Source organism: Rousettus aegyptiacus, unplaced genomic scaffold (genome assembly GCF_014176215.1).
Source record: "Rousettus aegyptiacus isolate mRouAeg1 unplaced genomic scaffold, mRouAeg1.p scaffold_m13_p_9, whole genome shotgun sequence".
In the NCBI taxonomy this organism is placed as follows: Eukaryota; Metazoa; Chordata; class Mammalia; order Chiroptera; family Pteropodidae; genus Rousettus; species Rousettus aegyptiacus.
The window spans coordinates 30,106,364-30,118,698 of NW_023416312.1; the positions used below are offsets into that span (position 1 = coordinate 30,106,364).

The window sequence follows — 12,335 nt, forward strand, 5'->3', positions numbered from 1 at the left end:
GGGGATATATCTCACTCCACTATGTTTCCTAAGTCTCCATAATGTCCCATTTTTATATAGTGCATTCCTCCTGTATATCTCTCCTTTGGTGAAATTATACAGATTTCAGATTTTTTTTTACCTATTTTAAAAATTGGACTGTCTATTGTTGAGTTGGAAAAGTTATTTACATATTCTGGATACAAATCTTGTATTAATTATATGATTTGCAAATATTTTCTTTCATTCTGTGGGTTGTCTTTTTACTTTTTTGGTAGTGTCCTTTGAGGCACAAAAGTTTTTAATTTTGATGATGTTTAGTTTTTCTATTTTTTTCATTTGGTTGCTTATCCATTTGGTGTGAGATCTAAGAAATCATTGCCTAAATCAAGATCATGAAACTTTACACTCATTTTTTTCTAAGAATTTTTAGTTTTATCTCTTATATCTGGGTCTTTGATCCATTTCACATAATGTTTGTATGTGATATAAGGTATTAGGGATTCAACTTCTTTCCTTTGCATGTGGATATTTAGGTGTCCCAGGTTCATTTGTTGAGCAGCTTACTTTTTGAAAGTCATAGATGCTATATACCCTGACCCCACACACCTTGGTTTTATGAGTCACTAATAAACAAGACTGCTGTGGAAGAAAACAGTTCTTGAATCACCAAGAAATCCCAGTTCTATTTTTTTCAAATCCCGTCTTTCACAAATTCACCAAGGTGACTTCAAGTTTTTCTTGTTTTGAACTAAGATGTTAATTTCTCTGCTTTATGCTTAACTCTAACAAATATGTTACTTTTTTCCCACTTTATGGCAAAACACCATTTATGTTTCTTTTTATTGGATAATTTTATAACTTTTTATGTTAATGGGTTTTTTGTACGTCTTTGTTGTTTTTTTTTTCATAGATTTCAAAACTAGAGAAGTTAAGGAGGTGTGTGATAACTGTTTATTAACACTATTGAAATAATTTTTAAACAGTTTTTTAAAGTAAAAGATAGTTGTAGCTTTGGGAACACTTGAGATCTTGCTCTCTGGCACATGTTGTCAGTTTGGCTGAAAAAAACTATTATAAAAATTCCAAAAAAGTTAGCTTTATTCTCAAAGCCACAAATTAAAGTTTTCTTCTGCCATAACTTCCAAATCTAAACTAACATAAATGTTTTATAATAAACCCTTGCAATGATTGCTTTTAGATTTAAAACTAATATCATCAGTGATCATGTATTGCTTTCCTATAAAGAAATGTTAATTAATAATTATTCAATTGTAAAATTTCTTCCTGTCTTCCAAATTTTATTTTATTAAACATTATTGAGGAGACATTATTTAACAAAAATAAGTTTCAAGTGTATCATTCAACAGAGTCATTTATATATTGCTTTGTGTGTTCACCACCTAGAGTTAGATCCAAAATTTTAAAAATTGCAAATTAGTGTGCATTGAAAGCATGATGACATTTCTTAATTCTGTGTTAAAATTTTTCAATACAGGATGTTATAGCAGTTTACAATAGCATATAAAAAGTATCAGAATGTAAAAACAGAAATCTTTAATACATTATTTTGGATTGGTTCCTCCACCGTAGTTTGTTAAATCCTAATTAGTTATTTTCTATGGATAGAAATCTCACTTCTCTGGAGAAAATATTCTAAAATATAAATCTGTTAGATAAATTTAATGAATTTAATACAATAGTTATTTTTATTTAAGTTAAAATATGTCTAAAAATGTTGGGAAACAATTCTTTACCATTATTTATTAGTCAAGATAGGCCAACTGCTATGACAGACATCCCCACAAGCCTCAGCATCTTTTTACACAATGAAGGTTTCATTTCTTGTACATGTCTCCATCCAATATGGGTTTGGTTTGAGATGTGGGTCACTTCTTCACCTTGTAGTCAGTCAGAGACTCTGGTTTTGTTTTGTTTTGTTTTTTACTAGTGGCTCCTCTACCTGCTAAGTCCTTTCCCACTCCTTTCTCCACCCCTAAATCCAGTCTGCAGGAAAAAAAGAGACAGTGTGAAGGGTTATGTAGTAGATTTGGGAGGTGGAGGCAGCCAGACTATGCCATAAGCCAGAACTCATTCACATGGCCCACCTAACTGCAAAGGAGGCTGGAGAATGAAGTCTTGCTATGTGCCTAAATGAGAAAGGAAACAGGGTTTGGTGAACACATAACATTTCTCCACTACTCTTTACAGTGGTATCACAAATTCACCCCCACATCAGCACAGGAATCTTACTGATTTTATTCACTACTATAACACTGATGGCAGTTGATGCTATGATCTGCACTGCCCAGATTCTCAGATTGTCTTAGGACCTCTCCACATGGTCTCTCAGCAGAATAATCTGACTTCTTACATGCCACCTCTGGGCTCCAGGAGTGGGTATTCCAAGAGATAAGAGGTGGAAGCTGCTAGTCTCAAGGCCTGGACTCAGTAACTGGCACAGTATTCCACAATCCTTCATTAGAGCAGTTACAGAGAGCTCCCAGACTGAAGGGGAGGGAAGTAGACCCTACCTCTCAATGGAACTATCAAGGGATTTGTGACTGTCTTCAATATCACAATAGTAATATTTTAATGTTTATATTCGTGTTACTTGTCTTATTGCCTACAGACAGATTAATCAATCAGCTAGGGATGCTTAAATACTAATAAAACCAAAGTAAACACTTGCTTTTTATTACTTAATTCACAAGACTTTCAAATACATCAGAATTTTATTTCCTAATGGACTTAAAAGTAATTTTGAACACATGTAAATTAATTGACCTAATCCTGGGGTGCTAGAATTATTCTATTTGTGCTATGATAACTGAAAAAGAAAAAAAATACAATCGAGTAGATGGAGCACCTTTCATAATTTTGTTTTGGCTTTCAGGTTAGGTTTTTCCCTCTGTTCCATTGTCCTGTCTGCAGTTCTCTTATCTCATAGTGTAGTGTGTGTATGTAGTGATTGAGGGAAGGGGTACAGAGAATTACAGAGCCAGCTTGCCCTTTAAGTTACAGCTACTTAGATAAGTTTACTACCACAAGGAATTTTTTGAAAGTTCAGCAAATAAAGTATTGACCCCATTACATGTTTTCAGATGGACTTTGGATGATTTTGACTCTAGTCAGTAATAAACAAGCTTCAGATAGTTTTTTGTAGGTTTTCATTTGGATATTTAAATTAGTTTCTATTGCAATAAGGTTTGAATGGAAGGAAAACAATGCTTCATGTTTGATTGAAAGGAAGTATGCATTATAAGATGTCTGGCACACAAGTAGTTAATTATGTACCTACTGGGTGTGTTTTTAAAACTAGATGAATTACTGACTTATTGTAAAAATAATCATTAGAATACAAAACATTAACTGTACAGTATATATACTTATACACATGTATGTATACATAAATAAATGAGAATGTTCTTGATTTTTTCACTTAACAATATATCATCTTATTCTTCTGGGTCGTTAATGATACTGAAAGGGGGACTAATTAGATTTTCAGACAGGCCCTTATTTCTTCTTGGAATGTAAAAGTTGGACTGGGCTGCGGACAGCAGTACTTTCTTCACTAAACTCCAGACTCAAATATATAATGACTAGTTCAACCTTTCCAGTTGGAAGTGCAGTAGATACCTCAGACTTAAAATGGCCCAAACCGAAATACTGTTCTTCTTCCCAAACTAGTTCTACCTATAGTTTTCCACATTTAACTTATGGTAGATCCATCCTTTTCTGTTGTAACTCTGATTTTCAGTCTTTCAGGCCAGAATTCTTAGTCATCTTTGATTCTTCATTACCTCATACCCCATATTCAATGTTAAAGGAGATCCTCTTGGATCTACTTTCAAAAGATAATTTAGATTTCATACAGTAAATCAAAGGAAGAACATCCTCTAATGGTAAATGGGAGCACAAGCCTGCCTGCCTTCCACCCCACTGCTGTATTCTATCACCATGCCTCTCTTACCTCCCCTACTCTCCTTGACCCAGTCTTCCCACACCTCCTTTTCCATTCCATTTTAGCCAGCAGCAGTCTCCTACCATTCTTCCTTTCAATTATGAGAATCAGTACAGAGCACAGTGTACAGAGACTTTCATATACACTTTTATTTAAAATTTAAAGCAGTCTTTTGGCAGTTTTTTCAGTACTATTATTATATAAATTGTTTTTTCCTGTTTTTACTGTTATCCCCAAACTTAGCAGCATCAAGAAACTATGTTATCATATTCATGGATTTTGTGGGTTGGGAATTCAGACAGCACAGTAAAGATGGCATCTTTCTGCTGTACAGTACCTAGACCTCATCTAAGACTTGCAGTTTGGGGATGACTCAGCAGCTAGGGGTGGAATCATCTGCAGGCGTATTCACTAACATGTCTGTCACCTGGACTGAAATGTCATAAGGACTGCACGTGGCCTTTCCATGTGGTTTGGCTTCCTCACAGCATGATGTTAGTATAGGCAGACTTTTTATAGACCTTAGGCATAGCTCCACATGCACATGTTCCAGCAAACAAGGTGAAAGCTATATTCCCTTTTATGACCAAGCCTTGACAACTCTCATAGCATTACTTCTGCCGTATTCCATTGGCAAAAACACTCACAAGCCCTCCCTGATTGCAGAGGAGGGTAAAAAGATTTTACCACATCAAGTGGTAAAATCTTTTTCCCCTCCTCTGCAATCAGGGAGGGGAAAAAGATTTTACCACTTGATGTGGGAGTGGCAAAGTCACATAGAAGAGCATGTGGGATTTTAAAACTACATCCGTCACAGAGATTATAATTATCCTGTTTAATAGATGAAGCATGGAGTCTGGTAGAGAAGTGGTAGCCTCAAATGGAAAGATTAGCAAAGGACATCTTGGGAAACTATTCCTAGAGACATTACTAAAAGGGTCTCCTATTTAGTTAGCTTTTAAGACATTTATTTCCAGCCTTTAAAAAAAACATGATGTTATATAGTATTTGTGCAATATCTGTGCTGTTCACAAATGTTTCTAATCCGCTCATTGGGAAATGATGCATAGTCTCTACTTGCCTAGAGATTTAGATCAATTGAAGATACACTGAAGACCCACTGTGTGTAAGACACCAAAAGAGGCCATAGGTAAGGTTAGAGTGGTTGCAGCTCCTTTTTAATGCCTCCTCAGTGTCACAGCAGTGTTCACATGGGCCAGAGATAGCAGGTAGTTGGCCTACTCTGAGGAGTAGCAGGTGGATAGGCCTTCTTTCTACAGGGCTAAGCAGGTGTGGTTGTGGGTTCTTTCACCAAGGGTCAGTCATCCAGAAAGTTATTACAACATTCATTTACACTCAAGCATCCAAATTGAAAACTGCACGTACTACATCATTCTAACAAAATTTCTTAGACCTCTGGGCTTGTGAGCTTTTACTGATTTGATCAGTAGTCTACTGACCATTCAAAGAGCATCTCTGTTACCCTAGTGTATAGTGGCCAGGGAAGAAAATTACCCAGGGAAAATCCTAGGATTTCCTCCAGCGGTAATAATGTTATATGTACTTAAAGATATTAAAGCTTCATTTTTAAAATTTCAAAGTAATATTTTCTTCACTAATTCTCATAGACCTTCTCCTCTTATCATGATAAATAACAAGAATTTCTCCTATGAGTGTGTGTTAACTTTACCCATACGTTCTTTCTCATTCGGTGTTACTGGTTCAGTTTATAATCTTTTCGTCAGACTCAGTCCTTAGATTTATATCTTTAGTTACATATGAAAGTATACATATGAAAAAGTAAGAGATAATATCATCATTGTTATAAATTTTATTTTGAAGTATAATATATACACAGAAATCTATAACTCAGTGAATTAAATATACTCATTTAACTGCCACTCAGATAAAGAAATAGAACATTACCAACACCCTAGAAACCCTCCTTCTGTTCCTGCCCACAAACTGACTTCTATCACCATAGGTGATTATTTCTCCAGTTTTTGAACTTCATGTTGTTTATCACTGTGGTTGTGAGATCATCCATGCTGTTGCACGTAGTCAATCATTAAATTTCACTTCTAGGTCATATTCCATTGGGTGAATATACCACATTTTATTTATCCATTCTGCTCTTGATAGATGTTTGGATTACTTCCAGTGTTCAGCTATATATTAATGAAAAATGCTAATATGGACAATTTTTCTTCATCTTTTGGTAGACATGTGTACTTTATGTTAAGTATATTTCTAGGAATGGGTTTGCTAGGTAATGTAGTATGTATATGTTCAGCTATAATATCTACTGCCAGATAGTTTGCCAAACTGGTTGTCCGAATTCACAAACCTACCAGCAGTGTATGAGAGGTCTCTTTGCTCCACTTCCTTATGAACATTTAGTATTATCAGGTTTTGGTCAGTTTTCAAGTTTAGCCATTCTGGTGGGTAATAGTGATTGATTTCAATTTGCATTTCTATGATAACTAATGAAATTGAGAAACTTTTAAAAGTTTTCTTGCCATCTAGATAGCTTTAGTTGTCAAGTGTCTAAGATTTTGTCCAGTTTTTAATTGGATTGTCTGTCTTTTTCTAATTGATTTGTAAGAGTTTATTATATATAGTTGATAAACAAAAGCTTTTTGATCTCTTTATGGTGAATGGCTTTTGTGTCTTATTTAAAGTATTTTTGCCTATCCCAAGATTATAAAGATATTCTCCTTTGTTTTCTTCCAGAAGCTTAATAAACATTAATTTAAAAACATTTATAGTCTACCTTGTTCCACATAGAATTTGAGGCAGTTGAGATGAATAATTAGCAAAATATTCTTCCTTTAAGAAAAAGATGACTCTTGAAAAAAATAGATATTCTAAAATTACCTCATATGCCATGCATCAAAAAAGCACAGTATATTTAATCTTATAGTCTCTGGAGAATTCATATACATGTCTTGTCCTTTTCAGTTGGGTTCATTTCAGCTGGAAGCAGTCCTCTGACAGCAGTTACCAAATTTTTAGCTTCAGTTAATATTTTAGGGTTCTGCTTTTTTCCTCAAATATTTGTTGCCTTTGGCTTTAAAAACTCCATATGGTAGGAAAGTTAACATGCAAATATGTGTAGCTACTAACTTTATTCAGCATATATTATTTGGAATCGTAAGCTTTTGGAAGAATGCTTAGAAGAAAATATTTACTCTATATTTACAGGGTGGACTTTACCTATATGTATTTATATGTATTCATATGAATACATTTGTGATTGAGTCCCTCTCTATATATAGTAACTCTAAAGAAACTGGCTCCCGAAGCCTTTCAGAGAAACAATTTTCATTATTTTATAGTGACATATATGTCTTTTTCTTTCTCTCTTTTTTCAGATGGTCCACCTTGTCCTTTAAAATTGCCAGAAAATAATAATCCAGGTTTTCTCTTGGTTATATTAACTGATATTTCATGCAGCATCTAAAACATTGTTAGTAGAATAGGCCATTGGTGTGAGAAACTTCTGCTTCTTCCCTTGCTTGGTTTCCTTGCCTTGGGTTCTTAAGCGTCAGAAGGAGTGAGGGGAAATATGGGTTTACTCAGGCCTGCTGGAGAAGTCAATGGAAGAGCAAGAATCTTTCATCCCATCATGTACCTGGCTTAGATTTATGATGACTATCATTTATGGCTGGGAAGTACCTTAAGTTTGTGTAAGTTTGTTGCTTCATGGCTTTAACTCATCTACATAAATGGCTAAAATAATAAATAAAACAAACAATGACATTATCGAACATTTATTTTTATTATACACTATGCTAAATACTTTACATATTTTATTTCATATAATTTTCATAGTAGCCTTAAAAGTTTGATATTATTTTATCATAATTTATCATCATCGACCTTATTTTTTAGCTAAGAAAACTGAACCATATAGAAATTAAGTAGTACCCAAGATCACCATACAAGTGAGTGGCAGAAAAAACAGGTTTGTGGGAGTCTGTAACCTTTACCAACCACCATCCAATATTGCCTCCATGGCAGAAAAGCATGAGCTGAAATTTATCTTGTAGGGAATCTGTCTGTGCCTTTGTTCATCACCCTTTCCTTGGTTTCCCCTTCTAAATAAACTTGGTGGCCACTGCACCAAGAATACCCAATGCTGCATTTTATTACAATGAATAGTAGTGGAGACCTGGGAGCATTTCCTTAGCAGTCGGTCTTCATAGCAGATGACAAAACTGAATTTGTAAAACCATTTGCTTTCTAGAAAAGGATTTACCATGCCTCCAAGTTCACAGAACAGGAGATTTCCACAGGGTAGAAAGAGAGAGCATTTAACCCCACTGTATTATCTGAGTGCTATTGGGCCCATCCAGTCAGTGTGTGCAAATCTGTCATGTTGATTGTTATCGGTGTCTTTCTTTTGCTCTTCTAGGATTGTAGCTGAGAAGGTAAAGGATGTTCTGTTTATCCGGCCCCGGAAGTATATCCAGTGCTCCAACCCAGAGACCACAGAGCCTGGCTATATCAACATCACGGAGCTGGCAGCATCTGTGTGCCGCTATGACTTAGACGACATGGACATCTTCTGGCTCCAGTCGCTCAATGAAGACCTTGCAGAAATGGGTAAGTTGTATTCCCACAAGTAAGTTGTTCCTTGACTCAACATGTGATTTTTTTTAAGTTGTCAGGACCATTTAACTTGCTTTCATCTTGTGGCTTCTTTCCTGGCCTTTTCATTTATTTTTCTCTTTGATTTTATCTTAATAAGGCATACCTTGAGATACATAAGTAAGCATATTGAAATAGAGCAATAACATTTAAATCTGACCTTTTCTTTCCTTGTTCATAGTGAATAGCACAGATCAGGGATGGCATTTAGGTTTCATGAGGCTGTTTCCCACTTCTGAGTGTGAGATTGATTATGGCTGATTAGACTTCTACTTGAGAACTGTTCTGAGACTGACTGCTCATTTAGACCTGAAATGCACTCATATTGGTAAGCAGGGCCAAAGGTAGTAGCACCTCTACCATCTCATCCTCATGGAGAGAAACTCCATCTTCAGCATAGGCAGCACCACTACAACTGACAGGTTGATGTGACCAGGATGCCTTAATGCAGGACTTGTAATTTTGCTGCTCAGAAGAAGAATGGCAGGCCTGGGGCGAAATATCCCCAAAGTAGTTCTTAGCTACCTCCAGTGAGTTCTAGAGTTGTCATGCAGTTCTCAACAATAAAATAAAATGAAGTAAAAACAAAAAACTTCTAAGTAAAATAATAATAATTTTAAAGATAATGTATGCCATACAGAACCATACCAGCAGTGCTGAGAAATCCTAGACTAAAAAGAAACTTAGTTTATATTTATACACAACTCTTTTTGACCTGTCTTCAATCTGAGCAGTGTTTTGGTCCAAGTGGGCCTGTTGAATTATGGGTGGTTTTTAGTTCTACATAAGAGATATGGTGAAGGATTCATTTTTGTTTGAATCACATTTTTTCATTGTTACTACAAGGATCAGTGGTTTTCCTTTTCTTCCCTCCCTCCCTCCCTCCCTCCCTCCCTCCCTCCCTCCCTCTCCTCCTCCTCCTCCTCCTCCTCCCTCCTCCTTCTTCTCTCTATCTCTTTCTTTTTTCTTCTTTCTTTATTTCAAGGTTGGTATCTGAATGCATGTAAACAAAAAATTAAAATTGTATTAAATCCAATTTGACATAATGGCGGTACTTATCCAATAACCAATACTTCCTCCTTTTAAAACTTTTTGTTTTATGTCTTCTCTTGCTTTGCCTTCTAAGAGGAAGGGAGGTCAATTTAGGGTAGGAACCACAAAGAGAAGAAAATAAAAGACCAATGGGAAAATCAGAGTATGGGGGTATAATCAAGTGGATTGATGGCTCGATGTGTGGTGTTTATGAACCATATAACATCCATATACATTACAGTCATTACACTGCTGCCTTCAACATGTCCTTACCTTATAACAAGATCCCTTTGGCATTTTGCAGTTAATTTTCTTTGAATGAGTTTTTTAAAATAAACTTTTAAAATTTAGGAATAGTTTCAAATGTACAGAAAAGTTGTACCTTTAGTACAGTTTCCATATACCCCTCACACAGTTTGTTTCCCCTGTTAACTTTTCACTTTAACGTGGTACATTTGTCAAAGCTAAGAAACCAACACAGGTACATTATTGTTAACTAAATTCCAGGTTTTATTGGGATATCACCAATTTTTCTATTAATAACCTTTTTCTGTTCCAGGATCTCATCTAAGATACCACATTGCATTTAGGCTTGGAAAAATTTTAAAAGAGAATTGATTTAGTTCAAGCATTCCTTTAGCTAAGTCATGGTATTGTAGTGAGGCTTCTAAGAGCTTAAAATAAACATTTAAAAACAACATTAAATTAAGCATTTTTAAAATTCAAATTAAGAAATTTTAAAAATTGAGTGCTTACTATATACCAGGCACTATACTAAGCAATGTATGAATATTACCTCATTTCAGCCTCACTAGAAATTAGTGAGTTTGGTATAAGCCTTATTTTATAGATAAGGAAACTAAGCCCTAAAGAAGATAAATAACTTGTCAAAGTTTACATAATCAATATGAGGTCAAGTTAAAATTTGAATCCAGGTGCTCTTATAACCAAACACTATACTTCTTAACTCCAGAAAAAAAATGTGTCATTTGTCTTGGATGGAAAAATGAAACATTACCTAGTTTTTTGTTTGTTTGTTTTATAAGTACTTACAATATTGAAAAGGTAATTTATGTGGAATTTCAAAGTTCCTTATGATATCTCATATTACAAATTAAGTAGAATACTTGAATAAATTTGTTTTGGGTCATTTTGAGAATTATTTCTGAGTTTATGAACTTTTAGAATAAATACATGTGCTCTCACAAAATCATTAGTCTGCCCAAGCAGAAAAATGTTTAGTTTTATCAATATTCACTATATAAACTTTTTATAGACTAAGAAAAGTTAAAAGTATAGAAGGAAAAGGAATCAAGAAGCAAAAAAAGTAATTTTGGAATTTGCAGTTAGACCTTTATAAATGCTAATAGGTTTATTTTATATTGGAGTTTGCCGTTGAAAAATATTATTGGATTTTTTAAAAAGTCAGGTTTGAAAACAAAATGTTTCATATGTGTCATATCTAGAATTTTCTTTTATGACTTAATACCTTTTCATATAAAAATTTCCTTGTATAACCATTAGATGTGCTCATTGGGACTAATTTGCTAAGAATGATTATTTATATCAAATAGGTATGTGAGTCTAATTATTTTATAATGCTATAAGTTAAAGTATTCAAAATTAATACAAAGTTCATTGAAAGTCCTCCCTCAGTGAGAATAAGAGGAAACATAGAGAGATTTAGGAGGAGACTGGCTAGGATTTAGACAGAAAATTGAAAGGGTCAGTAATATATCTTAACAAACAATATGGTGAAATATATTTCTCATTCATGTGTCAAACACTAATATGTAATGATAGGTAAATATTAGAATAGCTCTAGTAAATGATTCTTTGAAATCTGGTTGTTTTAGATCAAAGAAGAGATGGTTTTATCCTTTAGAATATCCTCACCCCTGCACTGAGCTCACAGTAGGTGATTTGGGAATGACAGCTGACTGATGGGTTGATTGATTGTTTGTATTTCTGTGCAGGTTGTGGGCCAGTTGATGAGAATCTTATGGAAAAAACAATAGAAGTCCTGGAACGCCATTGCCATGAAAATATGAACCATGCTATTGAGACAGAGGAAGGGCTAGGCATAGAGTATGATGAAGATGTGATCTGTGATGTGTGCCGGTCTCCAGACAGTGAAGAAGGGAATGATATGGTGTTCTGTGATAAGTGTAACATCTGTGTGCATCAGGTTAGTGAGAGTGGAGACCGCCACCTCCCCACGGTCAGCCTTGCTGAAGCTCAGTGATAATCTCTAGCACCCATATCTGGGTAGCAGCTCGCATTTAGGGGGAAAATAAAGATTCGGCCTGGCTGTTCTTCCATAATTCCTTTAGAAACAATACTTCTTATAATTCCCAAGGTGACTTACTTACTAATTTTACCCCAGGGGGCTAAACCTGGATGTTTATTATATCCCTTTATGCCCATGCATTGGGCATTGAGATTGCCTTGTTCAATACTTTTACAGTCCCCTGGGGAGTCTCCTTGCTGCCTGCCTTGGAGTCTGTCATCTGACTTCAAATCTCTGTTACATCATCAGGTTACAACCCTGGTCAGTAACCTTGGTGAGTTTATACTATCCACAGCTGGAAGTTCAGACTCCTTATCCTGGTACCCAGAGACATCTTCTATCTCCCAAATATACCACTCCCAGGAAGCTAGGTCTACTTCGCTGTTAAAGATCATACAATTTTAGGACTGTAAA

The 12,335-nt window shown here is 35.1% G+C and overlaps 1 protein-coding gene across 6 annotated transcripts in view; it reads left to right on the plus strand.

Annotated features, from left to right (window-relative positions):
• The window catches only part of JADE3 (jade family PHD finger 3), a 136,511-nt gene that overhangs the window by 98,075 nt on the left and 26,101 nt on the right, over positions 1 to 12,335 (plus strand). For all 6 annotated transcript variants that reach the window (XM_016127791.2, XM_016127792.2, XM_016127790.2 and 3 more), the window contains 2 exons: positions 8,364 to 8,554; positions 11,608 to 11,819. In XM_016127791.2, coding sequence (XP_015983277.1) covers positions 8,364 to 8,554; positions 11,608 to 11,819 — 403 coding nt within the window. The remainder of the gene's footprint in view (positions 1 to 8,363; positions 8,555 to 11,607; positions 11,820 to 12,335) is intronic.